Genomic DNA, 24,727 nt, shown 5'->3' with positions numbered 1-24,727 from the left:
AGACAGCAGCCAGAGGCAAGGGGTTGCTGCCCAAAAGCGGAAGGCGCGAGGATCGGACACTGTGGATATTGCGCCTGACGCAGTGCGAATGCCATGCGGTGCCCGTGCCGATGGATGCCGGTGGGTGCCGGTGGGTATTGATGTATGCTGATACATGTGTCGGTGGTGCTGATACATGTGTCGGTGGAAGTCGATATTTGTTCGTGGATGTTGGAAGGGAAGTACTGTGTGTGTGTGTGTGTGTGTGTGTGTGTCCTCGCTCTCTGTGCTCTCGCTGCCGGTCTCGCTGCCGGTCTCGTGCTCGCTGACATAAGCACCAGAGTGGCTTTGTTGGCCGCCGCCGCTCTATGTGTGTTGAGGGCAGGCGGGAATGTTGAGACCTCCTTTCCTCCACTTCGAATTTCTCTAAGTCTTATTAGGGTCGAACTCTTCACAAATGGCTGCCGTCAGACCTCACCGGTTAATATCGTCTCCTCTCTCGGTGTGTTGGGATGGATGGACGGATGGATGGATGGATGGATGGACGGATGGATGGATGGCTGGATGGATGACTGGATGGATGGCTGGATGGGCTTTTGCTGGCCGGACCGACTGGATGAACGCCCTCGAGAAGCAACGATGGACAGAACGACCCGACCCAGCTCGCAGAGTACGACACGTTGCTACGATCTCGAGGCACGGATGCTCTCTTGGACACCAATGCACCCACACGGACTCGGCCAAGCTCGCCTCGCCTGAGCCATCAAACCGTTGGGCTGGCGGCAATTCCGGAGCCCAGCAAATCGAGCAGAATATGGATCAGTGTGGCATGCTGCGTCGTGCTCTGGGATCGCCGGAACGAGCCGTTGACACATCGATAGTCCAGCAGTGCGGACGCTGGCAATGTCCATGCGGTCTGTGTTGGCTCTGCTCTGCAGCGAAGCCAACTGTTGGACTTGGACCGCACCCAGCGCTTTGGCGCTGCTGCAGCGCAATCGATGGCGTGGCGATCGAGCATCAGGGCACTTGCAGCGATATAGTCACTATCAGACGCCGACACAACACCGGTTCGACCCGACCAATGTGCAGGAAGGAGGCGGACCCTTGGATGCTACCGACCAACAGCATCCTCCGATTCCATCCGTCGCTCATGCATCCCCATCCGTCTGGAAGCCAGCGTCTTCCGATCGATGATGGCTCTGTTCTCCCCATTGGTCTGTCGAGCGCAAGACACTGATCCGATCTCGCTGTGTTTTTCTTTTCCCTTCTTTTGCCGACATTTCCACAGCCTCTACGCTAAGGGACGTGTCCTTGGCCACACCCGTGGAAAGCGCAACTCGACCGAGAGCACCTCCCTGCTCCAGATCGAGGGTGTCAACAACACCAACGACACCGAGTTCTACCTCGGCAAGCGTGTCGCTTACGTCTACCGTGCCAAGCGCGCCATTGATGGATCCAAGATCCGTGTTATCTGGGGCCGTGTCACCCGCTCCCACGGAACCTCTGGTGTCGTTCGTGCCAAGTTCCGCAACAACCTCCCTCCCAAGGCTTTCGGCGCCAGCGTCCGTGTGGTAAGTTTGCGGCTGGACTTGGGACTGGATGGGAATGTGCAACGACGACAGCGATGAGGGCAGGCGCGGATAGGGGTGCAATCCCAGCGTGTTCTGTATCCATCGATCTGGGCCCGCTCGGGGCATGTAATGTGAAGACCCGGGGCGAATCTGATCTGTGACCTCACACATCTGCTGCTCTCCTCAAACAACTAGATGCTTTACCCTTCCCGCATCTAAATATACCACCGTGTGTATGTTAGCTGTGGTTGTGTAATGTAATTATGGAGGACTCCAATAAAGACGATGAATGCCATAAGAGAAGCAGCCCTGATTCTCGGTCTCCCTTTCCGAAGCGGCAGGGGTGGATCACTCGGCGCCTGCCTGCCTGCCTGATCTGTGATCCCGAGGCGTAATGGTAATCGCTGCGACGGGATGAGGCGGAGATTGGCGATGGCATCAACAGGGGCGGGCAATGTGGACGGCGCCTGACATGCCCTGGCAGCGACCGCACATCTGCTGATCTCGCGCGGGAATCTCGTCTGGCAGTATGACACACAATGTCTTGGATCCGCCGTGGCAGCAGGGGACCAATCCTGCGATCTTGGTGTCAGTGTCTTGATGACGCTGGCTCCAAGACCAGGCAGTCTGACACAGGGTCAATCTGCGAGACAATCCGGCATCGACTCGATCGAACATGCGGCGGGTGCGATGGATGGTGCGATGGATGGTGCGATGGGTGCATTTCCCTGGAAACAGAAGCGGGGTTGCTGCGCGTGCTGTGAGCCCTGGCCTTGTGAGGGCACCACACGCCGGCCAATGGGCAAGCCAGACGCCACAAGGCCGACACAGGCAGCCGGCAGCAGCACGCGAGAGACAGAGACTGTCAAGACAAACTGTGGCTCTGGACCAAAGGGCGGGCTGGTGCGCGCCTCGTATGACGTTCTGGAAACTCCTGCAGAGGAGTGTTTGAATGCAAGTTGGGTGCTCGAGCGAGTTGGGCGCTCGGGCGTGTTGGATGATCGGGCAAATTGAGCATCGGGCCGGGCTAACAAGTTGGATTGCAGCACTGGCCTCTCCGGCGTGTGCCGCCTGCGATCGGCTGTTTTGACGGAGGTGTGAGTCTTGGTGACACCGCTCTGCATGGCGAGCGCGCATGGGGCGGGTTGTCTCGAGGACCAGGCCGGGCTCAGGTGCACCGAGCAAACATGCGATCTGGACGGGCTTGCGATGGGCTGGATGGAGAAGACTTGGCCTGCATATGGCTGGGTCCGCTTGCCTTGGAGCGAGCTGCTCTGGCATGGGCCGGTGTCGGCAACGCAGGCGACACGCACTGCCCTTGCCCCGCACAATCTGCGCGTTGTATCGACAGACCCGGCGCTGGAGACCGAAGGATCTGCCTGGCTGCGTCCTGGCTGCGGTGGACATGTGAGCCCCCCCCCGCAGGATCGATTCCCGCTGCCAGCGACGGCGAACGTGGCCTGGCGAGAGGCAACAACGGCTTTGCCACCGGTGTGCCCGGACGGCCATCGGGCTCTGGTGGCAACGCTGGGGAGCAGCAGCAGCAGCAGCAGCAAGCGGCACGGCGCAGCGGGTGCGGTGCCGATCGCAGCGATGGGTGCATGCATTGGATGCATACCGTGATGGCCGCTGCACTTGATATGAAGCCATCTGCACTTGACATTAAGCCATCTGCACTTGACATTAAGCCGTCTGCACCGTTTGCTGCATCCCCGCGCTGTCGAGTCGCTGTCCAGCCGCCGTCGATGCCCACGACGCAGCGCCAACAACACCCGCACTGGAATCTTGGTTCGAAGCCCCCCCCCGCTCAATCGCGGCCAACAAAAACGTTGTATCTCAGCCCGGTGACACAGGCAGTATTCCCCTCCCTGTCCTCCCTTTGCTGCCGCATTCTGCCCCTCACCTTCAAATCTCGTTCTCGCCCCCCCCGTCACAACCCGACGCTTTCTCTTCCGACTCCCATTCCCTCCCGTTCCCTTTCTTCCTCTCTTCGCCATTGCCCTCGACCGCATCGACCGCATCGATCGTCTCTCTTCCCTCCCTCGATCCTACTCAATCGCCCTCCCCTCTCCACGACCCACACGCCCTTCGTCTGTCTGTCGTTGCCCTCGGTCCTGCAAACTGTCCCGTTTCTTGCCAAACTGGACTCCGACTCTCCTCCCTCTTTCGCCCCGCTGCCCACTCTCGAAACTGTCTCCGTCATCGGTTCTTCCTCTCCAACATGTCGGCCATCTTGTCACGGGCCCTCTCGCAGCCCAATCTAAGCTTCGATGGTAACTACTGTCCAGATTAGCGCCCTGCTTTTGTCTCCATTCGGGCTCGGAACCACCCTCCCTTCTGCACTGCACTCTCCATCGTCACTGCACTCCATCGTCACTGCACTCCATCGTCTCTGCACTCCATCGTCTCTGCACACCCACTACCCAGTACTCTGGCTCTCCGGGGATGCCTGGCTTGTTGGTGCAAGTGTCTCAGCAGCTCCGCTGGCGACCAACAGCTTGAGCTCGCACATCGGGCCCATCCATACCCCTCGCGAGCCTTCCACTCTCCCTCCCGCGGCTGGATCGTATCCATAGCAGTACTCGTCGCGGTCTCTGTAGGCATCTGCCGCTCCTTGGCTTCGCTTCCGTACTTTCTGCTGACCCAATCTCGGTTCTGCCTCCTCCGCCTTTGTGCTGGCCCCCCGCTTTTTCCATGTCCGTATCTTGGTGCACACCTTGGCCGCGGCTGTTGCGGCTCGTTCCCGTCCACCCCCCAGACTTTTCTTCGTACCCTCCATCGCCATCGCCCTTTGCGTCTCCGCGTAGCCGCTCGGTCTCCAACATCGAGATGGACCTGGCTCTGGTGCTGATGAGCCTGTCTCAGACGCACCCTCCCGAGCCCGTGTCGAGAGCCAAAGGCTTGCCGGCACACCCAGACCGACCCACGCCAAGCGAGCCTGAGGGTGTCTCTGGCCTGAGCAGCCCATTGCTGCCAGTCTGCGAGCAGTCGCAGCCGCAGTCCCTCGATAGCGCCTCGCCGGGCTGCGAGAGCGACTGCATGGAAGTCGACCGTCCGCCAACGTAAGTGGGTGTGGTCGTATGACGCTGCCTCGGTGCTGCCTCGCTTCTTTTTGATTGCATCGATCTTGCCTGGCAAACTTTCGAGTCTCTGCCCGCCCTCCCCATTGCCCCCTCCCCTCGACAATTTGACCTGCAAGTCAACCATATGCTTCTCCAGCCTCGCTGCTGCACCGCTGCTGCACCTCTGCTGATCCAAACAGCATTGGCCTGGCTGCTCGCTGCCTTCCGATCCACACCCGTCTTGTGCCCCCTCCCCTTCTCTGCGCATGTGGGTCCGCTCCCTCCACACCGGGCGGTGCTCTGGCTGCCAACGCCCGGTTCTGCCCTCTGCTTGTCTCACCACACCTTGCCCGGAGAGCCGCTCGTCCGTCTCGATCCATTGACGCTCACCCTCCCGATCATCCGCGTCTGTTCCTCTGCTGCAGCGAGTCCGCCTTGGCGGCTGTCTGCTCCCGTCCGAAACCATCTCTCTCGCCGCGCCCAAGAGACGTGCCCGATGCGGCTCCGTCACCCGCGCCGCCGAAACCCCTTCTGAACCGTCGAATCTGGAATCCGCCGTCGCCGACCCCGAGCCAAGACTCGGACAACGACGGCGAGGACGACGACGGCGGCGACGATGGCGACATTGGTGGCGACGACAGCGAGGTCCTCAAATCCTCGCTCGAGGCCAGCACCGTCGTCGTTGTTGCCAAAAAAACCCGCAGTATGCTCGGCAACATCGAGCGTGCGGTGCCCAAGGTCTATATGGGCCAAGGAACTCCCGGACAGAGGCTTGCCTCTGGCTGCCTGGGTGAGCCCTGCAAGACATCCGCGTCCTGGACCAAGCGCACCGGAGGTAAGGCCGATCTCGGGTGCACTGGCGGCGAGTCCGGCGTGATTGGGAGGGGCTGTCCTCAGGACGAGGCCGGCCTGCAGGGGGGGGGCGATTTGCAGGGCGATTGGGAGGGGGAGGATTGGAGTGGGTAGTGGTCCTTGGGATGGGGATGGACCTGCGGCTTTTTTTCATTTGGCCTGTGGCACTGGGCGCTGGCGACGGCGGCAGGCGGTGTTTGCGGAGGCAGGGGCGATCCGTGCTTCCGTTACACCACGCCGTCGCGCGGCTTGCGCGGCTGCAGCCGCTGTGTGCGCAGCCGCTGCTGTGCGGTGCCCGGTGCCGACGCGCGCCGCCCGCGCACCGGAAATAGCCGCGGGGTGGCCCCGCGCCATGTGCGCTGTGCCGCGGCCGACCAGCGCGCGTGCGCCTTGGTGCCCGTTGCCGGTGCCGGGGCGGCGGCTTTGCGGTGGTGTGCCTGGCGGCTGTCCTGTCGACCTGGTGGCTGTCCTGTCGACTTGGATCTTGGTCTTGTCTCCATTGCCCGTGCCTTGGCTGACTCGTCTCTCGCCTCTCGCTCTCTCCCCGCGCTGCAGCGCTCGTGCATCTCCAAATCACCCGCCAAAAGCTGCTTGACCAGATCAACACCACCATCCGGGGCATCCGCAAGCTCAAGCGCAAGGCCACATCCAGAGTCTCGCCTTCGTCGCGCTCCGGCAAGAGAGAATCCCTCGAGGCTCTTCTTCGACGCCGCGACTCCATCAAGTTCCTGCTGTAGTCCCCTGCCATTTCCCACGTCATGGCATGTCTGGACACTGCTGACAAGTTGAACCGAGCCCGTTTCATCCATCCCCTGCGCTTGCCTCATTGGATCGTGCTGCTCTTGCTTCTTCTATCTCTCGACCTTCTCCCTGCCTGCGATATTCGCTCCATATTGTTTCTGAATCTCCCCCGCCCTTTCTCACTTCCCTTAGAGCTGTTCGCACATCACCCCCCCCCATTCTCTCCCCGTGCAGCCTAGACGTCCGTCTGTGCCCTTCCCCTGCCCGTGTCTCCGTCATTGCGGCTGTCCCTTCAGTTACCATTGGCGCTATTGGTTTCGTTTTGGTCAAATACCCTCCTGCTTGACTTATCCTTTGCTCGCCTCCGATTTGTCCAAAGCCCCTCCCAACCTACTCACTCCCCCGTCCTTGATCCTTCGCGTCGTTCAGCTCTCCTCTCCGCTTTCGATCGGTTGGCACAGGCGTCACCCATGTCGACAGCCCTATGTGTCGTCCCCTCTCTTAGCCCCCCCCTTCCTTTTGGCTTGCAGTCACAGGTCCAAGGTCTGCCTGGTGGCTTGCTCCTCCTCTTCCTTCCCCATGGTCCTTATCCTTCTCCCTCTCTCTAATTTATTGCATAATTTATTTATCTATCATACGAAAGAAAATGCGACCGTACCCGAAATACATGCCCTTTTTCTCCACAATAACCAGCACCGTGACTGCTAGCATCGCTCGGTATCCGAGAGGCTGTCCAACAGTCGGATCGCAGTGTCTTGGGCGGTTGTCTTGCTTGGCTGCCCAGTCTACTCCCACTCCTACCGCATCCGCGTCTGCATCACTGGCCCTCGCCAGACATGTCCCAACCCTGTTGCACACCGCCCTGCATCTAGGTTTCGCACGATGCTCTTGCCTCTTGCCTCTTGCCTCTTGCCTCTTGCCACTTGCCTCTTGCCTCTTGCCTCTTGCCTCTTGTCGTCTCGCCCGAACAAGCCCAGGGTGTACAGCGCACGCGCCGTTGCCTGCACGGCCACACCTTCTGTGCGTGTGTGTGTGTCCAGACCCAGCCACACACACACACTCCGGATTGCTTGGTCGTCCTCTCGTCGTCGTCGTTTCCGTTCCCTTTCCTCCTGCCTTTGGATCTCCCTCGACTTTGGCCTGCACCCATCGCCTCGCCGCTCCGTGGACCGTTCCGGCCGGCCGTCTGCAGCATCGTCCCCCGCCTCTTCGAAGCATCAACCTTCTGTGCTATCCCGGCGACTGGTTCGTCCATCCGACTTCTGATGCAACCACCACAGCTTTCGAGTCCATTCGCAACATCCTGATCACACCGTCCCGCGGCCATTTACTTGCACTCACGCTCGATTCCTCCTCGCGGCCGCCTCCGGTTCATACTGACTTCAGGTGTCCTGAAGCCCATCAAAGTACCAAATTCGTGGCATTGAAACGGTATCGGGACCAAGCTCGATCTGGACTCGCCATCACCACAGCCTCAGCTCGGCTCCGTATCCACTCCCCGGCTTCAAAGGCCGCCCTATCAAATCTCAACCCCCACCCTATCTCAATCTCGACCTCAACACATCGCCCATCGTGCCCATGCCCTCTATGTCCCTGCCGCTGTACAAGTCCTCGGTCGGCTACAACTCCAAGTATAGGCCCCAGAGCCTGGTGCGGATTTGTATCCGATATGTCCAGTCCATCTACCAGAACCCTGCGACCCGCAAGGTGTTTTGGTTCCTGCTCCTGAATGTGAGCTTCACCTTTGTCGAGGCCTTTTATGGCGTCTACACCAACTCGCTGGGGCTCATTTCCGACGCCGTGCACATGCTCTTCGACTCCACCGCCATCATCCTCTCGCTTGTGGCGAGCGTGATCGCCAAGTGGGGCGCAGACGACAAGTATACCTATGGGTGAGTATTGCCGAAGCCGTCGGCGAGGCCAAGACGTGGTCATTTGCGGTGAACTCTGTCCATTGTGTGCCTTCCCTCCCATCTCATCCCGTCGCATGAGCGCTTCGACTTCAGTGCCAAGCACCACGAGCAGAATATGTCTGTTCTGCCCTCGGCTCTACTGACACTGTCGATGTGCACCTGTTTGTATCGGGCTTCTTCAATCCCTCTACACGTACGGACTGCTCCCTCCCTCTTCCAACTTGCACCTTGGCGTGCAGCTTTGGTCGAGTTGAAACGCTGACGGGCTTTGCCAACGCCCTTGTTCTGCTCTTTGCGAGCATTTCAATCATCTGGGAGGCAGTCGAGCGGCTCATGGAGCCTGAGAACATCAAGACCGACCAGCTTCTATTGGTATCGATTCTGGGTCTGCTCGTCAATCTTGGTAAGCAACGGTTTGAGAAGGGGGGGCAGAATTAGCAAGGGGAGGAGACGCGGAGGAGCTAGACGACGGAATGCTGGGTCCGGCTTGTTGTCTTGATGCTGCCGTCGTGGTGCTCAGAAGTGGCGCTGGTGCTGCTTATCGACGAGGAAGGAAACATCCTCCCTCCGGTCGATCTGCGCGATCGCCTGGTGCGTCCTTTGGCGACATCGAAATCGCGCTCCAGCAGACTAATCACCATCTGCTCCTCGGCCACACCCAGTGGGTATCTTTTGCTTCGATCACGGCCACGATCACAGCCACGACCACGGCCACTCCCATGGCCATTCGCACGGACACTCGCACGGCCATTCTCATGGGCACAGCCACGACCACGGCGGACACCACGAGTCTGCCAACACTCACAACCCGCTCATGCACGGTGAGGATACCAGAGCGGGATTTTGGATCTGGATCGGTCGATGGGATGCGAGACAGACAACCGCTTCACTCTCTGATGCTCTGGCTCCCTGGCGCGTCGCTTTGATTGGGTGACATAGAGGGACTGACCATCGATCGTCGTTTTCTCAATTGCTCCATCAGGCATGTTTTTGCACATCCTCTCGGATACGCTCGGCTCGGTTGGAGTGATCATTTCCTGCCTCCTGATCCAGTACTATGGTGAGTCTGTCGATGCGGGCTGAGCCGAGCTTATCAGAGCTTCGATTGGCGGGTCGATCGGCGCACTGGCTCGTCCGTTGACGTTCAGTGGGTGTGCTGAGATCCGTCCTTTAGCTAACTAGACCCTGTCATCCCTTCTCCCCTCCATTGCTTCCCCCCCCCGGACGACCTCGATGCGTCGTCAAAGACTGGAAGTGGTCCGACCCCCTGTGCTCTATCATCATCTCTGTCCTGACGATCATCAGCATCTGGCCGCTGCTCCGACAGTCGACCCTCGTCCTGCTGCAGAGGATCCCTCTGGATCTTGACCACAAGCTCGGCGATGTCTATCGCAAGGTAAGAGCAACCAGCCGAGGATGGACGAATGCGGTCTGCGCGGGATCAGGGTTTGTGCATTGCCTTCGATCGTCATTGTCATCGCAGTCCTGGCCTTTGAGCTCGGACCGACATCGAGCGTTATACTCACTGCGCACTCCCGTCGGGACGGCCGCACCTCGTGCACCTCTGTGATGCAATGCAGATCACCTCGATCGAGGGCGTTGTTGGCTTCAGCCAGCCGCACATCTGGGAAATGTGCACCAACGGGTTTGTGGGCTCCATCAAGATCCAGGCGCACGAGCGAGCCAACTGCCAGCACATTCGGGTTGCTGTGATTCAGCTGTTTTACGAGCTGGGCGTGCGGGATATGGTTGTCCAGGTGGAGCAGGATGTCGTGGGCACGTACTCATAGAGCCCACCGATTGAACAAGTGCGCAGAGGTAATATATATGTCGTGGTTGGACAGCGACACTCGATCGGCGAGTCGTGGTCGCTGCGGCTCATGATCCCATCATCTGCTATCCCATCTTCCATGGTTTGTGCTTGTCTGGGTATTCGCCTCATATCGCACCCCGCCACCCCGTTTTCAGCGCCGCTCTTTCGCCATTCATCTCGCCACCTCCATCCCCGCTCCCATCATGCCGTCGTTCACCCTGGAGCTGCTCCAAGACCACCTGAGCGTCTACCGATTCCCAAGCCCGACCGCCGATTCGGCCGTCGCCCGCAAGCCAGACCCAATCCTCGACTTTGCTGCGGGCCTCTTCCGTGCATCGTGCGAGCGACAGGTCTTTTGCTCCCTAACGCGAACGCACGACGAGATCTCGATCGTATGCCCCAGCAAACTCCTGGACGACCACCTGGCTCTGATGCGCCACCGCCCTGCAGCTCCTCCAACAGCGGTCCCGGTGACAACTGCCGCCGCTGCGTCTAATGACCAGGCTCAACCCGAGCTGCCGGACCCTCGAGCCGAGTCCGATTGGCGAGCGTTCAAGATCCAGGGCCCGCTGGACTTTGCCCTCGTCGGGGTGCTCTCGCAGATCTCGGCCGTGCTGGCGCAGGCTGGGGTTTCGATCTTTGCGGTGTCAACGTTTGACACCGACTATATTCTCGTCAAGCAGGATCGTCTGGACGATGCAAGGGCTGCGCTGGAGGCCATGGGTTGCTCCATCCAGCCCTGAGCAGCCAGAGACAAGCAAGGGTTCTGTCCTCGGCAGTGGTACTAAGCGTCGGCTTTTTCAGCATTCTGGCCGGTGGCAAAGTCGACGAAATAGACTCTGTGCGCACAAAGCGCCTGTATGCCTGAAGATCCATCCGAGAGTGATTGCTGGAATTGATGAAGTGTATATTACGACAGTGGCCATCCTCATGATCAGGGGGAGGAGGAAGGCGGACGACAGAAGCCGTCCGAATGGGACTCGACAGATGCTTCCTGGCCTAGGCATCGAGCCGTGGCCAGACAAAGCCCATGAACATGAGCAGGAAAAAGCTCAGCATCATGTTGACAAGCCACATGAAGAAGGATGCCCCGAGCGATGCCACCGTGCCTGTGAATCCGCCGTCGTACTGGAGATCCCAGTTGGCCTTGTATCCAACGAAGAAGGCCGTGAGCTGACACAAAACTGGGCCAGCGTCGCGGGTAATTGAGTTAATTGTTTTTTTTTGGGGGGGGGAGTTGAAGACGTTGTCGGGCACGAGGAGCATGGAGGGGCGACATCGGGTTATGTTGAACGATTTTGAAGTGAACACACATTAGGCGATGGTATCGGTGTTTCCATCGATAGCAACGAAAAGCGGTAGTGAGTACACCGGGCGACTTTGTCGTGAAAGACATGAGGCTGCCGATGGTCAGCGGCGAGTGGATGCGCATCCAATTGGGCGCTGCTGCTCGATACCACGGGCGCTTACATGACAAGTTGGCGAGCCAAAACGAGAGGCTGTAGACCAAACGGATCCGGGACTTGCCGATGATGTTGTAAATGGTCCCGGCTGCATCCAAAGAGCAGATCCAAAGAGTAGATCCGAGAGCGAAGGTCAGCGCAGCAACTGGTTGCCCATCACAACCTCTGAAGATGCGTGGGCGGGGCGGTGAGGAGAGGAGGACGTCGTTCCACACTCCTTCCTCACAAGTCCAAAAGCAATAGCATCACGCTTTCATGCTTACTCAGAGCGAGCAGGGCCAGGGAAGCGCTGGTGATGGCCAGACCGCCGGTGGCCTTGAGCCCCTTGCACGAGGCCTCGGCGCTGGCCTTCAAAAACGCAACGTTGGGATCCGTGTCGTTGGCGGTGGGACCGTAGTCGTTGCAGAGCTTCCAGCTGAACGAGAGGAAGGGCGAGCACTCCCATGCATTTTCCTGGAGGTAGTTGTAGTAGCAAGTCTGGTACAGCCCGACGTTTTCCTGGAACGGCCGCGGTTGGTTGCTCTGCCGATGGGACCGGACGATCGATCAACGAGTTAATGGCGAGCACACCAAAACCATGGTCCCGGCGGTCGAGAGATGCGAGTCCAAGCCAAGCTGGCCGAGCAGGTCGAGCAGGCCGGTCCTCTTTGGCAGGGCTTACCGTATCCGGGGACTGGATGGTGCCGGCGTAGATGAACCAATGGGGCAGGAAGGTGGCAACAAGCGTGATAGCCAGTATCACAACCAGCAGGACCGACTGGATGATGGACATGCGTTTGCGGTCCCGCGAGTGACTCTCATCGTAGTTTCGGGTGTCGTAGCCCGAGGTGAACTCGAGAGCCGTCGAGGTCCGTGGCTCGTCGGACTTTGAGAGTTTTCTGTAGAGCTGCGGGTTGGAGGTCTTGACGACGTTTCGCACGACGTCGAAGAAGGACTGGTGGCCGCTGGAGCTGCTCATGTCAACGAGGGAGTCGGGATGGACAGAAGATGGGGCACCGGGACGTCCTTTGGGAGGAGGAGCTCGGCAGCCGAGACTGGGGATAGGCGCTGGGATCGTCCAGAGACCAAGGCCGGCGGCGGAGGGAACAGATGCAGACCAAGAGGCCGAGACAGGCGAGGGAACAGCGGGGGCGGTGTTTGGCCAAGGGCAGGGCCGGTGGCTGTGCACGCCGAGTTCATACAGCACCGCGGTGAAGCACAAGTGTTCGGTCCTGCGAGACTTGGTAGCGGATGGCTGAAGCGATGGGAGCAGCCCTGGTTGCTCTTGACCGCAAGCGATCTGGGCGGGCGATACGATCGGTGTCCGGATCCTGAGGAGCACCGACACAGCGCTCATCGCTACCGGGGCTATAGATCAGCAGACTTGTGTCGCTGATGCCAGAGGAGTAGGGATTATCCCGTCGTTACTGGAATGAATATATATTGAAAGGGTTGTAGTATATATAGGCAAAGGCCCGGAGATCAGCCAAGACCGCACCGAGAGAGGTGGAGCCGATGGGGGTCTGCGGGGGGAAAGGGTAAGACTTATAATTATGTATAGAAGCACTGGAAAAGGGGGGATTGGGAGGGATTGAATGTACCGGAGGGAAGGGGAGAGAGGAATGGGGAATAGATTCATCACCGAGAGACCCAAGGCAGTCAGGCGGACCACCGATTTACTTGGAGCTAGTAAACTTGAAGATGGGGTCGATGTGAGAGTTGTTGTTGACACAGACTCCAAGGTCCCTGCATATTACGACGGGGCGAAGGAGCAGATGGGGGGGGGTTAGGCGGGTGTGGGATTGCAAAATAGACTTGACGGATCAGCCCCACAGGTGGATCCAAGGCTGTCTGCAAAACCTGTGTTCATAGCTTTGTCTGAAGCAGGACAGTGCATCGCATCGCATCGCATCGCATCGCATCGCATCGCATCGCATCGCATCGCATCGCATCGCACCACGCCACGGCCAAGAGACGAATCTTACTTGATGAGTCCGTTGTGGAGGTTGAAGCACCAGCCATGGACGCTCAGCTCCTGGCCACGGGCCCAGGCGTTCTGGACCGTCGCGGTATGGCAGATGTTTTGGACAGATCGGATGGCGTTGAGCTCGACAAGGGCGTTGAAGCGAGCGGTCTCGTCGGCGGTGCTGTCGAGCTTCTCCTTGTTGAAGCGATGGACGTCCTTGATGTGGCTGTGAATAGGGCCGTGTGCGGACAGTGACGGAACATCCAAGCGACCGATTGGACGCAATGACGGCGGCCGGTTCGATAGATGGGTTGTGTGAGTCACAGTTGACGGGGATCAGACGAGAAGGCGTGCCAGAAACAAAGCTGTGGCAAAGACGGCTCATGCATCCAGACGATTCATCCTTGTCCCAGGGTCGGCAGAGCAAGAAAGCACCAAGCGATCAGCGATGCAGGATAGTGGAGAGCTCACCAAAGCCAGTTGTCAATCAGGCCATACTGCTTGTCGCTCATCGAGGCCTTGACGCCGCCGCAGTTGTAATGGCCTGGATTCAGCAGAGTTGAGCACAGAGCAGCGACCGGTATGCGGGTCAGCGAGCCGATCGTGATCAGCAGATGGTGCGCAAGTGAAGGATACCAGGGCATGGCATGCAATCACGGTCCGTCGGCAGAGCGTGGTCTATCAAGATCAAAGGATCGATCACAGCAGCGTCAGACTCACCGCAGACGATAATGTGCTTGACCTTGAGGTATTCGACGGCATACTGGAGGACGGACAGGAGGTTCAGGTCGGACGAGACCACGACATTGGCAATGTTGCGGTGGACAAAGACGTCGCCGACGCTCAGGTTGACTGGTGAGGGAGACGGGCTGGGCGTCAGTTTGTGTGGGATGCGGCGCTGGAAGTCGGGGGGGGGCGGGGTGGTGGCGAGAACGGACAGTTCGACGAAACCAATTATTGATTGCTGCTGTCGTCGCTGCAGCGAAACTCACCAATGTCGGTCGGGGGAACACGCGAGTCCTGCAGTCACAGGGGGAGAGAGAGAATCAGCCAAGAGGATATGGGAGACGACGTGGGTTTCTGGCACGCACCACAGCCAGTCCAGCGGGAGAGAAGTGGCTGGGAGGGAGAGCGGAGGGCGGGTGGATGACGGCCGTGGAGCCGTGGAGCCGTGGAGGAGAGCCGGTGGAGCGGACGCCGAGCAAACGCCGAGCCAACGCCCGAGAAGAACGAGGGGAGTCGACCGGGCGGGCCGAGTTGATCAGGTGCTCGGAGCGCAATGGAGCAGAAACCTACCGAGCAGCCGATCCACAGGATCTCGGGGCTCTGGCTGTCGGCATGCGACTCAAAGAAGCCCTCGCTCTCGGAAGCCTTCTTGGAAGCCCACTCTTTGTTCTTGGCCAGCAGGTGGTCGAGAGCCGCGGAGTAGGCCTCGGTGTTCTGGGCAGTGTTGCAGAGTTCGACCATGGTGGGTTTGTGGGGACTATGGGCGGGACAGAGCAGACAGGGGTCAAGTTGGCAGCAGGTCATGGGCGACAGGTCTCTTGGGTTCCAGCAGAAGGGCGACCGAGATGGGCGAGGTGTTCTCGATGTCGCAGATGTCCCGGGCGGTCCGTCGACCAAGAAATACGTTGCGGGAGAGGGTCGGAAAGCGAGAGCGGGTCTTGGTCTGTCTGGCCGCGGGCCTGGCAACGTGCGACGGGCGGAGATCTTACGTGAGCGAGTGAGGCGGCGAGCGGGCAGATCGCGGGTCGTTGGCGAGCCTATTTTTTGGGGAGCGGGCTGTGGTCGTCGGTGCCGGGAAGGACAGAGCAGGACCGAGGCTTTATATGCCTGCCCTCCCCCCCCCCAAGCAACCCAGGCTGTGCCGAAGGAGTTGGTTCCGGCGTCCATACCGAATAACGCCCTGGGCCCCGCTCTGGGGCCGGGATAAGGCATGGAGGGCGCACACGGTCACAAAACGGGTGGGACGGGACGCGACGGCAAGATCGCGGAGATCAGAAGGAATGACGAGCAGGCGACAAGCGGAGACGACAGGGCGGGCTGCGCGCTGGCGTCAAGTCCGGTGACTGTGGAGGGCGATTCCCGATGGTTGACGGCCCACGGACACCATATCCACAAGCTGCGAATATCATATCCGTGAGCTGCATCCGTGACATTCGCTGGCGGTGCGGAAGCGAGAGCAAGCAGGCCCAATTCACCAGTGCCCCGGTTGACAGCACCACTCATCGACAAACAGTACATCCAATAGCACCCCCCCCCAACAGCAACAGCACCAATGGCGGCAACGCAAGGACCTGTCTGTGCCTTTTTGGGGCGGCAGACGGCGCTGTGGCACCCTCGGAGCACACGCAGTGATCCCAGGGTCGCACGAGACACACAAACAACGCGCACAGAGCAGGCCGGCTCCACACACACACACGGCCACAGCGCAGCCACCGCCGCTGCACAGCTGCCGCACTGTCACAGCACGACCATGCGCGGTGGCTGTCGCGTCATGCCACGTGACTCGCCGAAGGATCCGCAATTTCCCCATCCAGCGCGGATGTTCTCCCCCAAACCCAAGGCTCGAGACGCATCAACGACCAGGCCGCCATCCAGCTTCGCCAGCCAGGCAAGATAGCAGCGACAAGCACCGTCGGAAGCGAGCCCGGCACCCGCCAGCACCCGCCAGCACCCGCCAGCACCCGCCAGCACAACAAGCCACACAGCTTCACCACGAGCCGCACAGCCCTGCCGCGCCACGCCGGCTTCCTGCCAAGCCGGTCCCTGTTTCATTTGCGGCCGGGGCTCTGTGCCATGGCATGCGCCGCGCTCTGCATTCATTCGCTCTCTGCGTTGATGTGCGTCCATGCGTCCATGCGTCCATGCGCACATGCTCGCTGGCCGCTCGGTTCTTGTGGTGCACGCCCTGCACGCCCTGTGGAGATGAGGGGCGTTCGATGTCTTGATATTCTGCCAACCTCCGCGAGATTCTGCCAACGTTCGCGAGATTCTGCCAACGTTCGCCAATGTCGCTCCCCTCGGTTGTCATTGTGGTGGCGCAATCGCAAGTCCTGCGCCGCATTGACGGCCCCGCCAGTCGCTCCGCTGTTGGCCCTGGACGAGCCCAATGGATCTGTCCTGACCCCCTCTATTTTTTTGGGGGGGGGGTGAACAGCAGAGAGAAGGGAGAGAGCGGCATCCGCCCAACCACAACCGAAGGAGAGCGGCATCCACAGAGCGCAATAGAAGGGGAGCGGCAACGGCGCCGGCGAGACTCGGTGAATCTGAGTCATTGCGGCGGGAGCTGCTGCCATCGTGATCGGCGGAAGTGATCGGCGCGGAACGGGCCTGGCGGATCGGGGTCGTGTCGATGCGGCTGCCTGTCTCCCGAGACACCGGCCGTTGGGACATATCCCCCCGGCAGGACACTAGTATCGAATGCATCTCTTGGACACAAAGCGCCCCAGCAATCCATCCCGCACCAAGGGGCTTCCCGGATCGCTTTTGATAGATGTGATTGTGTATTGGAGGAGAGAGTGCAAATAGAGGGAGCGAGAGGGCTTGAATGGTATGGCCATACAGAGGCAGGTGGGATCCGAGGACGGGGCAGATGGAGGAGAGGGCGAAACCCAGCACGCCAGCGCTGCAGCTTGCCACCACCATCCTGTGCTGCCCCCGCCCCATCGAGCCCAGACAACAGCAACACTGGGGAAATCTAACGGGCAACATTAAATTATCAAAGACAACAAGAAGAAAAAACAGACGCAGGGAAAGGCAATGTCGATTAAGTGGGCCTAGATGGCACCCAGCGAGCGCTCTGTCCGATCCATGTAGACTGCGCGGGAGTCGGTATCCATGTTGGCAGAGGCGTCGTGGAAGGGGCTCCGCATGGGCGCAATCGGGACGTGGGACTTGCCGGGGGCACTCAGCGACTTTGTCATTTCGTGGCCATACATGCCGCCGTTGGGGCCGCCGGGAGCGGCACCGCCGTGTTTCATGTCATATGGGCTGTGGCCTTGGTCGTGTCCCGGGCGGTACTTGTAGTCGGCCGAGGGGACGTGCAGGGAATGCGACTTTTTCGGCTCGGCGACGATTTGGCTGTGGTGGTGGTGTGCGCTCGGATGGGAGGGTGGTGAATATGGGTGATAGCGGGACGACGAATGGCGCTGCGGTTCGGGATGCGTCGGGGGGCTCGATCCACGCGGCCGCAGCAGGCTAGGAACCGAGGCATGGTGGCCGTATCCGTAGGGACTCAGCGAGCTACCCGAGCGGTCACGCTGGCTGTTGTCAGCAGGGTGGTGGCCGAAATCGGTACGGATACTCAAAGAGGCCGACGGTGCGCCAGGGTGGCGGGGATGAGCATCTCCCTCAACCCGGGAGGACGAGATCGACATCTTGCGATGGCTGGCGTGGCCGTAGTCACGATCGTGCTCTGGATAGCCGTTGGACGAGTGCGCAGCGGCTACCAGTTGATCGATGCCTCTTGGGGAGGGTGGGAAGTGGCCCGGTGCGGGGCTGACGGACTCGCGCCGCGACTTTGAGACTTCGTGGCTGGGAAGGGGTGAGTGCGAAATGTGGCGAGGTTGGTGGCTGGATGAGGAGTAGTGCGAGCGTCCGCGCTCGGGCTGAGGTGACGGGGGCGAGATCTGGAATGAAGGCGGGGGCTGCAGCGACGTGGATGAAACGGGCCGAGGCGAGGTAGCCGGATAGCGCGACCCTGAGGCAGGCTGGAGGTAGTTGTTGGTCAGGGACGAGACAGAAGGGAGAGCTTGGCTCGACGCGGAGGACGGATGGGCTGGAGAGACGGCTGGATGGTTGGGGACAGATACATAGGCAGAGGCAGCAACGTTAGAGGAGGAAGTATCACTGCGAGGCAGTGGCAGATCGCAGTGTCGCGATCGGCGCCGCATGGATGCAAGAGCAACGCTTACCATATGTCGGGCTGGTCTCGGTGCGTTGCGAGTGCCGCGGGTAGCGACTTGGGCGAGCGTCAGAGGAGACGAGTCGCCGCAGGTCCTTGATCTCCTTGGACATTTCGTGCATGTGGGACTGCAGCATCGAGATCTGCTTCATCATCATTTGCTGGACATCACGCATCAGGGACATGTTTCCCTCCTTGCTGGCATCCCAGCTCTTCATGAGGGACTCCATTTGGCTGGCAGCACGGCGTTGCTCAACCTCTTCCTCGGGCGTTCCCTTTTCAGGCGAGTACTGGTGGTCAGACTGGGTGCCGATCGAGTCGATCTCGTCGTGGACGGGATGAGGGGGCTTGAACATGGGCGCCTGAAGAACAGGGCGGTTGAGCTTGAGCTCCTCCTTGACAGTGTCAGTCGACTCGGTGCTGGCGTTGGTGTTGGCGTTGGTGTTGCGGTTGTCGGGAGCGTTGCCGCCGGTGCGCCGCCGGATCTCGGGAAGCAGGTCAGGGCGGGTTCGAATGAACTTTGGGTGGAAGAACTCGCGGGGCTCGGGAACCTGCTCCACGTCGTCGTTGAGGTTGTGACGATGATACGAGCGGTTGAGCTTGTGGAAGCCGTATCTAAGACGAATACGCGGAAGCGGAGATTCGTTAAGGATTGGAATGCGATGCAGTGGGCTGGGATGGGATGCGGTGCGATGGATGGAACGGTAATGGCGGCGGTCTGAGACTTACAGATTGAGTTGTCGGACAAAGCTGGTGTAGTTGTTGTGCTTGAAGACCTTTGGGAGGACGTTCTTGGAAAACTCGAGCGAGTCCAAAACAAGAAAGGTGGATCCGCTATCACCCCAGCAGATGAGGTGGTGGAAGGCTTCGTCTTCCAGGATCCTGGAGAAGGGGTTGGTGGGAAAGCAAGACGACGAGAGACCGAATGCGTCAGCAGGGATCAGACGAAAACAGGCAGAGGCAGCGAGGCAAAACGAGTGGATCGTGGGTATGGGTCGGGACGAAAGCGGAGGGGTGGGTGTCACCACAACAGGACACGAGCCGTCCGAGCCTGCAGGCGTGCCGCTGCGACGCCAACGTGCTCGTCCCTTCGAGCGGCGAGATGGCGCATCAAGCGAGCAACCAGCCCGGCCCTGCTCAAGGAGAGCGAACAGTCGGCCTCGGGCCGAATATGACGACGGGTACGAAGCAGCAGCAGGAGCAGCAGCAAGAGAGAAGGGGCACGAAGAACGATGAGGGCAAGAGGGCGGGCTGCTGCTGTCTGAGGAACGGAATCAAGCACCTCTGCGACGAAAGGAGAAGCCGTGACAGAACGAAGAGCGGTGTGGAATAGGGGGGGGAGGCGACGAGGAGGAAAACGGACGGCATCGTCTGCATCGGTGGATCAAGTGCCGCTGCTGCTGCTGTGCTGGAGAGCCAAGCCCGTGTTGGAGGTGGCAACACAGGACCGACGGATTGATGGCCAACCACGAACGAAGCGCCGTTGCAGTGATCGCAGCGACAGCGCAGGCCAGGCGAGGCGAGGCAGCGTTCGACAAAAACACACCTGTAGAGTTTCTGAATAAAGGTTGTCTTCTGGACCATGCTCAGAGGGAAGGATGGATCGGAAGGACTGGAGGGGAGGGCGGCAAAGGCGGCAGCGAGGGGCACGAAAGGGGGGGGGCAAGCCGGCAGAAGGACGGGCAGATGGCGCCAGGCGGGAGAGGCGGAAGCGACGGGGGCAGAGTGGGCGGCGCAGAGGAGAGACTTGGATTGCAGGCAGGCAATACGAAGAAGACACGAAGAAACCAGAAGAAGAGTTGGAAGGGCGAACACCCGAGTTGATAAAAGCCCGATTGATGGCGGTACGAGGGCGAGAAAAAATGGAAAGAAGGCGGCGAAGGTTTATAGGGTCGAAAGTTCGGTCGGGCGTGGAGCGTTCGGTTTGCGACAGTCACAGTGGGTGCAGGCAACTCTAAAATTCCATTGCGATGGGGCGGGGGGGACGGCCCTTGTTGGGCGAGAGTTTTTGGCGGTGGTCGCACGGGCGACTGGGCTGCGGGAGCGGGCTTGCGTGGTGGCCCGAGCGAGCTTGTTGCGGGCGGGGGTGTTGCGGACTGTTGAAGTCGGTTGAAGTGTGTTGAATTGTGTTGCGCTGTCGTGTCGAATGTGGCACAGTTGACCGAACTGTATCCACAGCAATCAGCGCTGTGGCCAGCCCAATTGCCGCTGTGCGCGGCTCTCCGCCATCCGTGTGCGACTGTGTCAGCATTGCGCACAGCGACACACAGCACACACAAATGCCGTGACTAACTCCCTCCACGCGCGCTCTGTGCGGACGCCCGTTGTGCCTGCCGGGGGCGGCGCTCCGCTGGCTCAGGGCCTGTGGGCGATCGGGATTCTGTGGCGACATCGACAAACAATCGATGTTCCATCCCATGCAGAGCACACTCCATACACACACTCCATACACACACTCCATACACACGCTCTCGCGCGCTGTGGCGGCGAGCGCTAGCATCAGCGCCTGCTCGGGGGCGACGATGCCGGCGTCCTCAAGAGAGCGAAACGGCCTCCTGCTGCCCTCACACAGCGCTCCGCCTGCACATCGCTGCGGGCTCGATTGGTGGTTCCCCAGGGCCGGGGTCGTGGGCCGCCCGCCGTGGACCCCTTGTTGATGCACGGGGCAGCCGCCGTCCTGCAGACCAATCGCACGCCAGCCGCGGTGGCTCATGTGTCCGCCCCCCAACAAGGCCGCCCGCTGCGCGTTCTCGCTTCTTGATCAGCAAGCCCTGCGCTCTGCGCGCCGCGTTGTCAAGGCAAGCCCGCTGACACCTGCCGCGCCCGACACCCGCCCGACACCCGCCAGCAAGGCGCGCCTGTCGCCGTCCTTTGGTGCTCGGTCAGCACGCAGGCGCGCCTGGCGGCGTGGTGCGTTCGCGTGCTGTATTGCCTCTTTGGCGTGTGCTGCTGCTTCCAATTTGGAACATAGAGTTTACCCTTTGGCCCTGCTTGCAAACCGGCACAGGCGGGCCTTGTGCATTGTCCTGTTGTGGTCCCGTTGTTGTCTTGCTGTGGTCCCCTGACCCGTCGACCCAAACTCTATCTTCTGGGTCTTTGGTCCTGCCTTGGCTGTGTTCCGTGGCTGCCAGCAAGGTTTCTCCCCCGTCTTTCTTTCCTGCCCATCCCCGGCGCACTCGCCTTCCCTCCACCGATCGCCATGACCCCCTTTGTCTGTCTGCTTCTGCCTCGAGCCTCCAGCCTCTTGCCTCTTGCCCCTGGCCATGTCTCGCCCATGCCCCAGAGCCAGCCCCGCCAGCCCTGCCAAGGAGAGCCGCTTTTCTTGGCTGGCGAACTGCCCTCTTGGCCTTACATCACGCGGCATGCGACCCATCCGGCGCCATGTCTCCAGCCAGCCCAAGCGATGAGCAAACAGCTCCACCCGGGTGCCGTGCTGCCATGGCCATGGCGAGCTGGTGGATCCTGTCCCCCCGGTCGATGACACCAGCCCTTGCTCTTATTATGTCTCCACTCGGGCTCTGGCTCCTCTCGGCCGGTTGGTGTTGGCCATCCCAAGATTTTCGGTGCCCGCGTGGCCACGACCTTCGACAAGGCCCACCGCCCGCCACCCGCGCGAACACTCGCATCCTTCGCAGAAGGACCCAGCTGCTCCGATGCTGGCCCACGGCCCTCCTCCCCCTGCCCCCCACGCCACCCACCCGGCTGCCAAACATTCCAATCTGCTTTCGAAACTCTCTCGCGCGGGGGCAAACAGGACAACCAAGTCATTGGCCAGTCCACCCGCACTGTCGCCAGACCCAAATCGGCGCCGCACCAGCCCGCGATTGCCAAGCGGGACGATACCCACCTTCCCTGGCTGTGTCGGGGGGCGGGCCGATGGACGGTTGTGGAGCAGGCTTCGGTCGCTCATGGAGCCCCACCAGCCCGCTGTCGTTGGCTGTGGTTCCTGTGGCAGATCGGGGCGACTGCTGTATTGCCACCCGGATGATGCAGAACAGGCCGAATTCGTCTGACTCGTCGCAATCCCCAGCAGTGTCTCCCTGCCCCTGCCGCTCTCCTCTTGCCTGTTGCTGCATCGCCCAACCCAACCCAGCCGAGCTGAGGATGGCCACGCCTCCTCTCGCCTTCCTCGTCCAGTTCCAAAGGACGACGAAGCGAGCGAGCCCAATCATCGTCCCAAGATATGCATCGCCAGCGGCGCCGCCCCTCCAACGATCGTCCCAACAGCCCTCACGCAGACACGACGCAGCCCCCGCACCTCAGTCTTTTGTCAGTGCTGTCCGCGAAGCTCAAGATGCCATTGCAGATATCGTTGCAGATGTCGTTGTAGATGCTGCTGCAGATATCTTCGCAGACGTCACCACGGATCTTGTCACTGCTGGATTCAGCCGCCCAGCCGGACCAATCGGTGGGCTGCTGACACATCCGCCTTGCTCAGCCGGACAGGGAAGCTGCTGACAAGACGCAAACGCTCCGATCCCGTGACATGGCGGCAGCGCCACGCTCCACACACACATACGTGCGCAGCTGGCTGCGGACAGCCCTTCCCCTGCCCCCCCGCCGCCTGTTGACTTGTCAGCCCCAGCCCCAGCCCCAGCCCCAGTCAACAACCAGCCTCATTTTTCAGCCGTCCGCCCCTGCCGCCAGCCTTCTCGCCTCGTTTCCCCATCAATCCGCAACCCACCCCCGGATTCACTCCCCCCAACTCTTGGGCTCTCGTCCCATCCACCCTCCCCAGCTTTACGCATTCGATTTGTATCCCTGATCTAAACCAGCTCGGTTGCCAAGCAGCCACCTTCCTCGCGCTTTTTGCTATGGATAAATGGAACCCATTTGGCGTCTTGCCGCCCAACGAAAGCGATGATGAGGACGACTTTACCGGCGCTGGCGGCTTCCGTCGCTATACGCCGTACTCCTTCAATCATCTCTTTCCGTCGCAGCGCTCGCTCTCCGTGCCCCACACCCAACCCCATGTCTTCGAGTCTGGCCAGTCCGATAGCACCCTCTTTGTGACGCCGAAATCTGCAGACGTATGGATGACCAACCCCTCGGACCAGGTCTTTGACGACCCACTCCCATCCCAGCTGCCCATCGACAGCTTTTCTCAGCAGCTCGAGTCCTCCATCGCCCTACTCGAGGGCGTCGATCCCTCCATGCCGGGCTGGTCGCCGTTCACGCACCCCGACAACTTTGCCACGCCGCTGTCGCCCTCTCTCGCTGGAGAGAAGCTCTTCGACTCGGACCTCTTTGCGGCCGGATATCCCTCCGAAAAGGTCCTCGAGGGCTTTGACTTTGCAAACATGAAGCACCAGCCCGGCAACGCCGACGTCCTCAAGGGCTTCTTCTTGCCCTTCAACGCCATCCAGGCTGCCGCCCAAAACTCTGTCACCAAAGCCGTGCCTCCGAACCCTGTTCCTGCGCCGCTTGGCTCTGCGCCAGCACCAGCGTCAGTGCCAGTGCCTGCTTCCGATTCGATATCCAGTATCGATCCGTTTGTTCTCGCCGCCAAGCTCGGTGCGCTTTCTGGAAATGTGAGTGGCGAGGACATCCAGCTTCCCTTCTACAACGGAAGCGATTTGCTGGACCTCTCCATCCCTCCGGAATTCGGCTACCCAGCCTTCGGTCTCGACCACAACTCCACTAAAGCCCTCTGCGAATCCGCAAACATTCTAGGGGCTCCTCAACCCGAGTTTTTCGGCTCTGCCACCCCCTTCCTTCCTTCAGATCTAAAGTACACAGCCTCGGCCAACTCCATCAAGGCCGATAAGGCCGTGAATCCACTCAAGGTCCTGCCGGCCGCAACTCCGCTGCCCTCTGTTCCGATCACGACCTCGTTCATGCCCCTTGGTTCTGTCCAGGACTTGTCTGATCCCGCTGCCTTTATGGCCGCGTTGGGCGCTGCAGAGGATATGGAGGTCATCGACTTTGCCCAGCCAGGACTGATGGAGCAGGCCCGGCTAGTCAGCGACTTTTATTTCAACAGCAACGGCTAGCTCGCGGATGTCTTGGCCAACGCCGCTTGATCCACTCGTCTCGATCAACCTATCTTGATCAACCCATCCGATCAACCGGACTGGTATCGGTCAAACGTGTTTTTGGCCAATCCTGTGCTCACTGATGCCTGCTGGCTCGACAGTCGCCCGGACTCCCGGACTGCATCACATCGTTGTGGAGAACATACTGTTTGGCTAAGCCATCCGCAATTCATGCCCCCCCCTCCATACATTTCTTGTTTTTGCCGTCGAGTTTGATTTTGGATTGAACCACCAGTTTGGATTTGCTTGAAACATATTGCACGCAGCGGAGGTTGGTTCTCGGTTTGTTTGTCTCGTCCAATCCACCCACTTATCACCGCCCCGCCCCCGAGACTCGGCTTGCCGCTGGACATGACTCGCCGTGGCTAGATTTCTGCTGACCTGTCGTTGCCTGAGTTTGTCATTTGAATATATTTGGCCGTGTGCCTTCGACTGACTATTCCGCAT

General features: G+C 60.2%; 8 protein-coding genes across 8 annotated transcripts; 5 read left to right on the top strand and 3 right to left on the bottom strand.

The window, feature by feature from the left end:
* Positions 1–358: 358 nt before the first annotated feature.
* On the top strand, positions 359–1,862 carry BJ171DRAFT_505524 (ribosomal protein L35A). Its single transcript, XM_053111032.1, has 3 exons — positions 359–459; positions 1,268–1,550; positions 1,746–1,862. The coding sequence occupies exons 1-3, from the start codon at positions 437–439 to the stop codon at positions 1,767–1,769; spliced, it is 330 nt and encodes a 109-aa protein (XP_052966417.1). The 5' UTR covers positions 359–436; the 3' UTR covers positions 1,770–1,862.
* A 2,382-nt stretch (positions 1,863–4,244) lies between these two features.
* Positions 4,245–6,201, top strand: BJ171DRAFT_474969 (uncharacterized protein; the record flags this gene model as incomplete). Its single annotated transcript, XM_053108767.1, has 4 exons — positions 4,245–4,612; positions 4,813–5,447; positions 5,655–5,897; positions 6,020–6,201. The coding sequence occupies 4 exons, from the start codon at positions 4,245–4,247 to the stop codon at positions 6,199–6,201; spliced, it is 1,428 nt and encodes a 475-aa protein (XP_052966416.1).
* Positions 6,202–7,326: 1,125 nt separating this feature from the next.
* Positions 7,327–10,039, top strand: BJ171DRAFT_505520 (zinc transporter 7). The gene is made up of 7 exons (XM_053111031.1): positions 7,327–7,450; positions 7,592–8,097; positions 8,358–8,521; positions 8,781–8,939; positions 9,101–9,178; positions 9,366–9,514; positions 9,699–10,039. Exons 2-7 carry the CDS (start codon positions 7,784–7,786, stop codon positions 9,906–9,908), a joined length of 1,074 nt encoding a protein of 357 aa, XP_052966415.1. The 5' UTR covers positions 7,327–7,450; positions 7,592–7,783; the 3' UTR covers positions 9,909–10,039.
* A 59-nt stretch (positions 10,040–10,098) lies between these two features.
* Positions 10,099–10,814, top strand: BJ171DRAFT_505519 (ACT domain-containing protein). Its single transcript, XM_053111030.1, has one exon. It carries the CDS (start codon positions 10,135–10,137, stop codon positions 10,672–10,674), a length of 540 nt encoding a protein of 179 aa, XP_052966414.1. The 5' UTR covers positions 10,099–10,134; the 3' UTR covers positions 10,675–10,814.
* On the bottom strand, positions 10,815–12,487 carry BJ171DRAFT_505517 (uncharacterized protein). Its single transcript, XM_053111029.1, has 4 exons — positions 12,056–12,487; positions 11,658–11,916; positions 11,402–11,482; positions 10,815–11,115 (listed from the first exon to the last, which is right to left on the bottom strand). Exons 1-4 carry the CDS (start codon positions 12,350–12,352, stop codon positions 10,931–10,933), a joined length of 822 nt encoding a protein of 273 aa, XP_052966413.1. The 5' UTR covers positions 12,353–12,487; the 3' UTR covers positions 10,815–10,930.
* A 305-nt stretch (positions 12,488–12,792) lies between these two features.
* On the bottom strand, positions 12,793–15,188 carry BJ171DRAFT_505515 (carbonate dehydratase). Its single transcript, XM_053111028.1, has 7 exons — positions 15,055–15,188; positions 14,636–14,822; positions 14,332–14,359; positions 14,060–14,191; positions 13,811–13,883; positions 13,359–13,565; positions 12,793–13,119 (listed from the first exon to the last, which is right to left on the bottom strand). The coding sequence occupies exons 2-7, from the start codon at positions 14,804–14,806 to the stop codon at positions 13,050–13,052; spliced, it is 681 nt and encodes a 226-aa protein (XP_052966412.1). The 5' UTR covers positions 14,807–14,822; positions 15,055–15,188; the 3' UTR covers positions 12,793–13,049.
* A 1,638-nt stretch (positions 15,189–16,826) lies between these two features.
* On the bottom strand, positions 16,827–20,083 carry BJ171DRAFT_505513 (HSF-type DNA-binding-domain-containing protein). Its single transcript, XM_053111027.1, has 4 exons — positions 19,792–20,083; positions 18,975–19,127; positions 18,256–18,860; positions 16,827–18,131 (listed from the first exon to the last, which is right to left on the bottom strand). The coding sequence occupies exons 1-4, from the start codon at positions 19,827–19,829 to the stop codon at positions 17,119–17,121; spliced, it is 1,809 nt and encodes a 602-aa protein (XP_052966411.1). The 5' UTR covers positions 19,830–20,083; the 3' UTR covers positions 16,827–17,118.
* A 2,704-nt stretch (positions 20,084–22,787) lies between these two features.
* Positions 22,788–24,677, top strand: BJ171DRAFT_505510 (uncharacterized protein). Its single transcript, XM_053111026.1, has one exon. The coding sequence runs from the start codon at positions 23,060–23,062 to the stop codon at positions 24,236–24,238; it is 1,179 nt and encodes a 392-aa protein (XP_052966410.1). The 5' UTR covers positions 22,788–23,059; the 3' UTR covers positions 24,239–24,677.
* Positions 24,678–24,727: the final 50 nt, after the last annotated feature.

This window comes from Polychytrium aggregatum (assembly GCF_025602895.1).
Source record: "Polychytrium aggregatum strain JEL109 chromosome Unknown BJ171scaffold_19, whole genome shotgun sequence".
Taxonomy (NCBI): Eukaryota; Fungi; Chytridiomycota; class Chytridiomycetes; order Polychytriales; genus Polychytrium; species Polychytrium aggregatum.
This window is presented reverse-complemented; position numbering and strand designations above follow the sequence as displayed.

Coding starts and splice junctions, on each gene's coding strand:
- BJ171DRAFT_505524 (XM_053111032.1), top strand. CDS start 437: ATGGCTGCCGTCAGACCTCACCG. Junction 460..1,267: donor GCTGCCGTCAGACCTCACCG/GTTAATATCGTC, acceptor ACATTTCCACAG/CCTCTACGCTAAGGGACGTG. Junction 1,551..1,745: donor TCGGCGCCAGCGTCCGTGTG/GTAAGTTTGCGG, acceptor TCAAACAACTAG/ATGCTTTACCCTTCCCGCAT.
- BJ171DRAFT_505520 (XM_053111031.1), top strand. CDS start 7,784: ATGCCCTCTATGTCCCTGCCGCTGTACAAGTCCTCGGTCGGCTACAAC. Junction 8,522..8,780: donor GGGTCTGCTCGTCAATCTTG/GTAAGCAACGGT, acceptor GGCCACACCCAG/TGGGTATCTTTTGCTTCGAT. Junction 9,179..9,365: donor CCTCCTGATCCAGTACTATG/GTGAGTCTGTCG, acceptor GCGTCGTCAAAG/ACTGGAAGTGGTCCGACCCC.
- BJ171DRAFT_505519 (XM_053111030.1), top strand. CDS start 10,135: ATGCCGTCGTTCACCCTGGAGCTGCTCCAAGACCACCTGAGCGTCTAC.
- BJ171DRAFT_505517 (XM_053111029.1), bottom strand. CDS start 12,352: ATGAGCAGCTCCAGCGGCCACCAGTCCTTCTTCGACGTCGTGCGAAAC. Junction 11,483..11,657: donor CCTGGCCCTGCTCGCTCTGA/GTAAGCATGAAA, acceptor CTTTGGATGCAG/CCGGGACCATTTACAACATC. Junction 11,116..11,401: donor TTGGCTCGCCAACTTGTCAT/GTAAGCGCCCGT, acceptor ACGCTGGCCCAG/TTTTGTGTCAGCTCACGGCC.
- BJ171DRAFT_505515 (XM_053111028.1), bottom strand. CDS start 14,806: ATGGTCGAACTCTGCAACACTGCCCAGAACACCGAGGCCTACTCCGCG. Junction 13,884..14,059: donor CAAGCACATTATCGTCTGCG/GTGAGTCTGACG, acceptor TGCTGAATCCAG/GCCATTACAACTGCGGCGGC. Junction 13,120..13,358: donor CTCCACAACGGACTCATCAA/GTAAGATTCGTC, acceptor CGTAATATGCAG/GGACCTTGGAGTCTGTGTCA.
- BJ171DRAFT_505513 (XM_053111027.1), bottom strand. CDS start 19,829: ATGGTCCAGAAGACAACCTTTATTCAGAAACTCTACAG. Junction 19,128..19,791: donor TTTATTCAGAAACTCTACAG/GTGTGTTTTTGT, acceptor CCCCTTCTCCAG/GATCCTGGAAGACGAAGCCT. Junction 18,132..18,255: donor CGAGACCAGCCCGACATATG/GTAAGCGTTGCT, acceptor CCAACCATCCAG/CCGTCTCTCCAGCCCATCCG.
- BJ171DRAFT_505510 (XM_053111026.1), top strand. CDS start 23,060: ATGGATAAATGGAACCCATTTGGCGTCTTGCCGCCCAACGAAAGCGAT.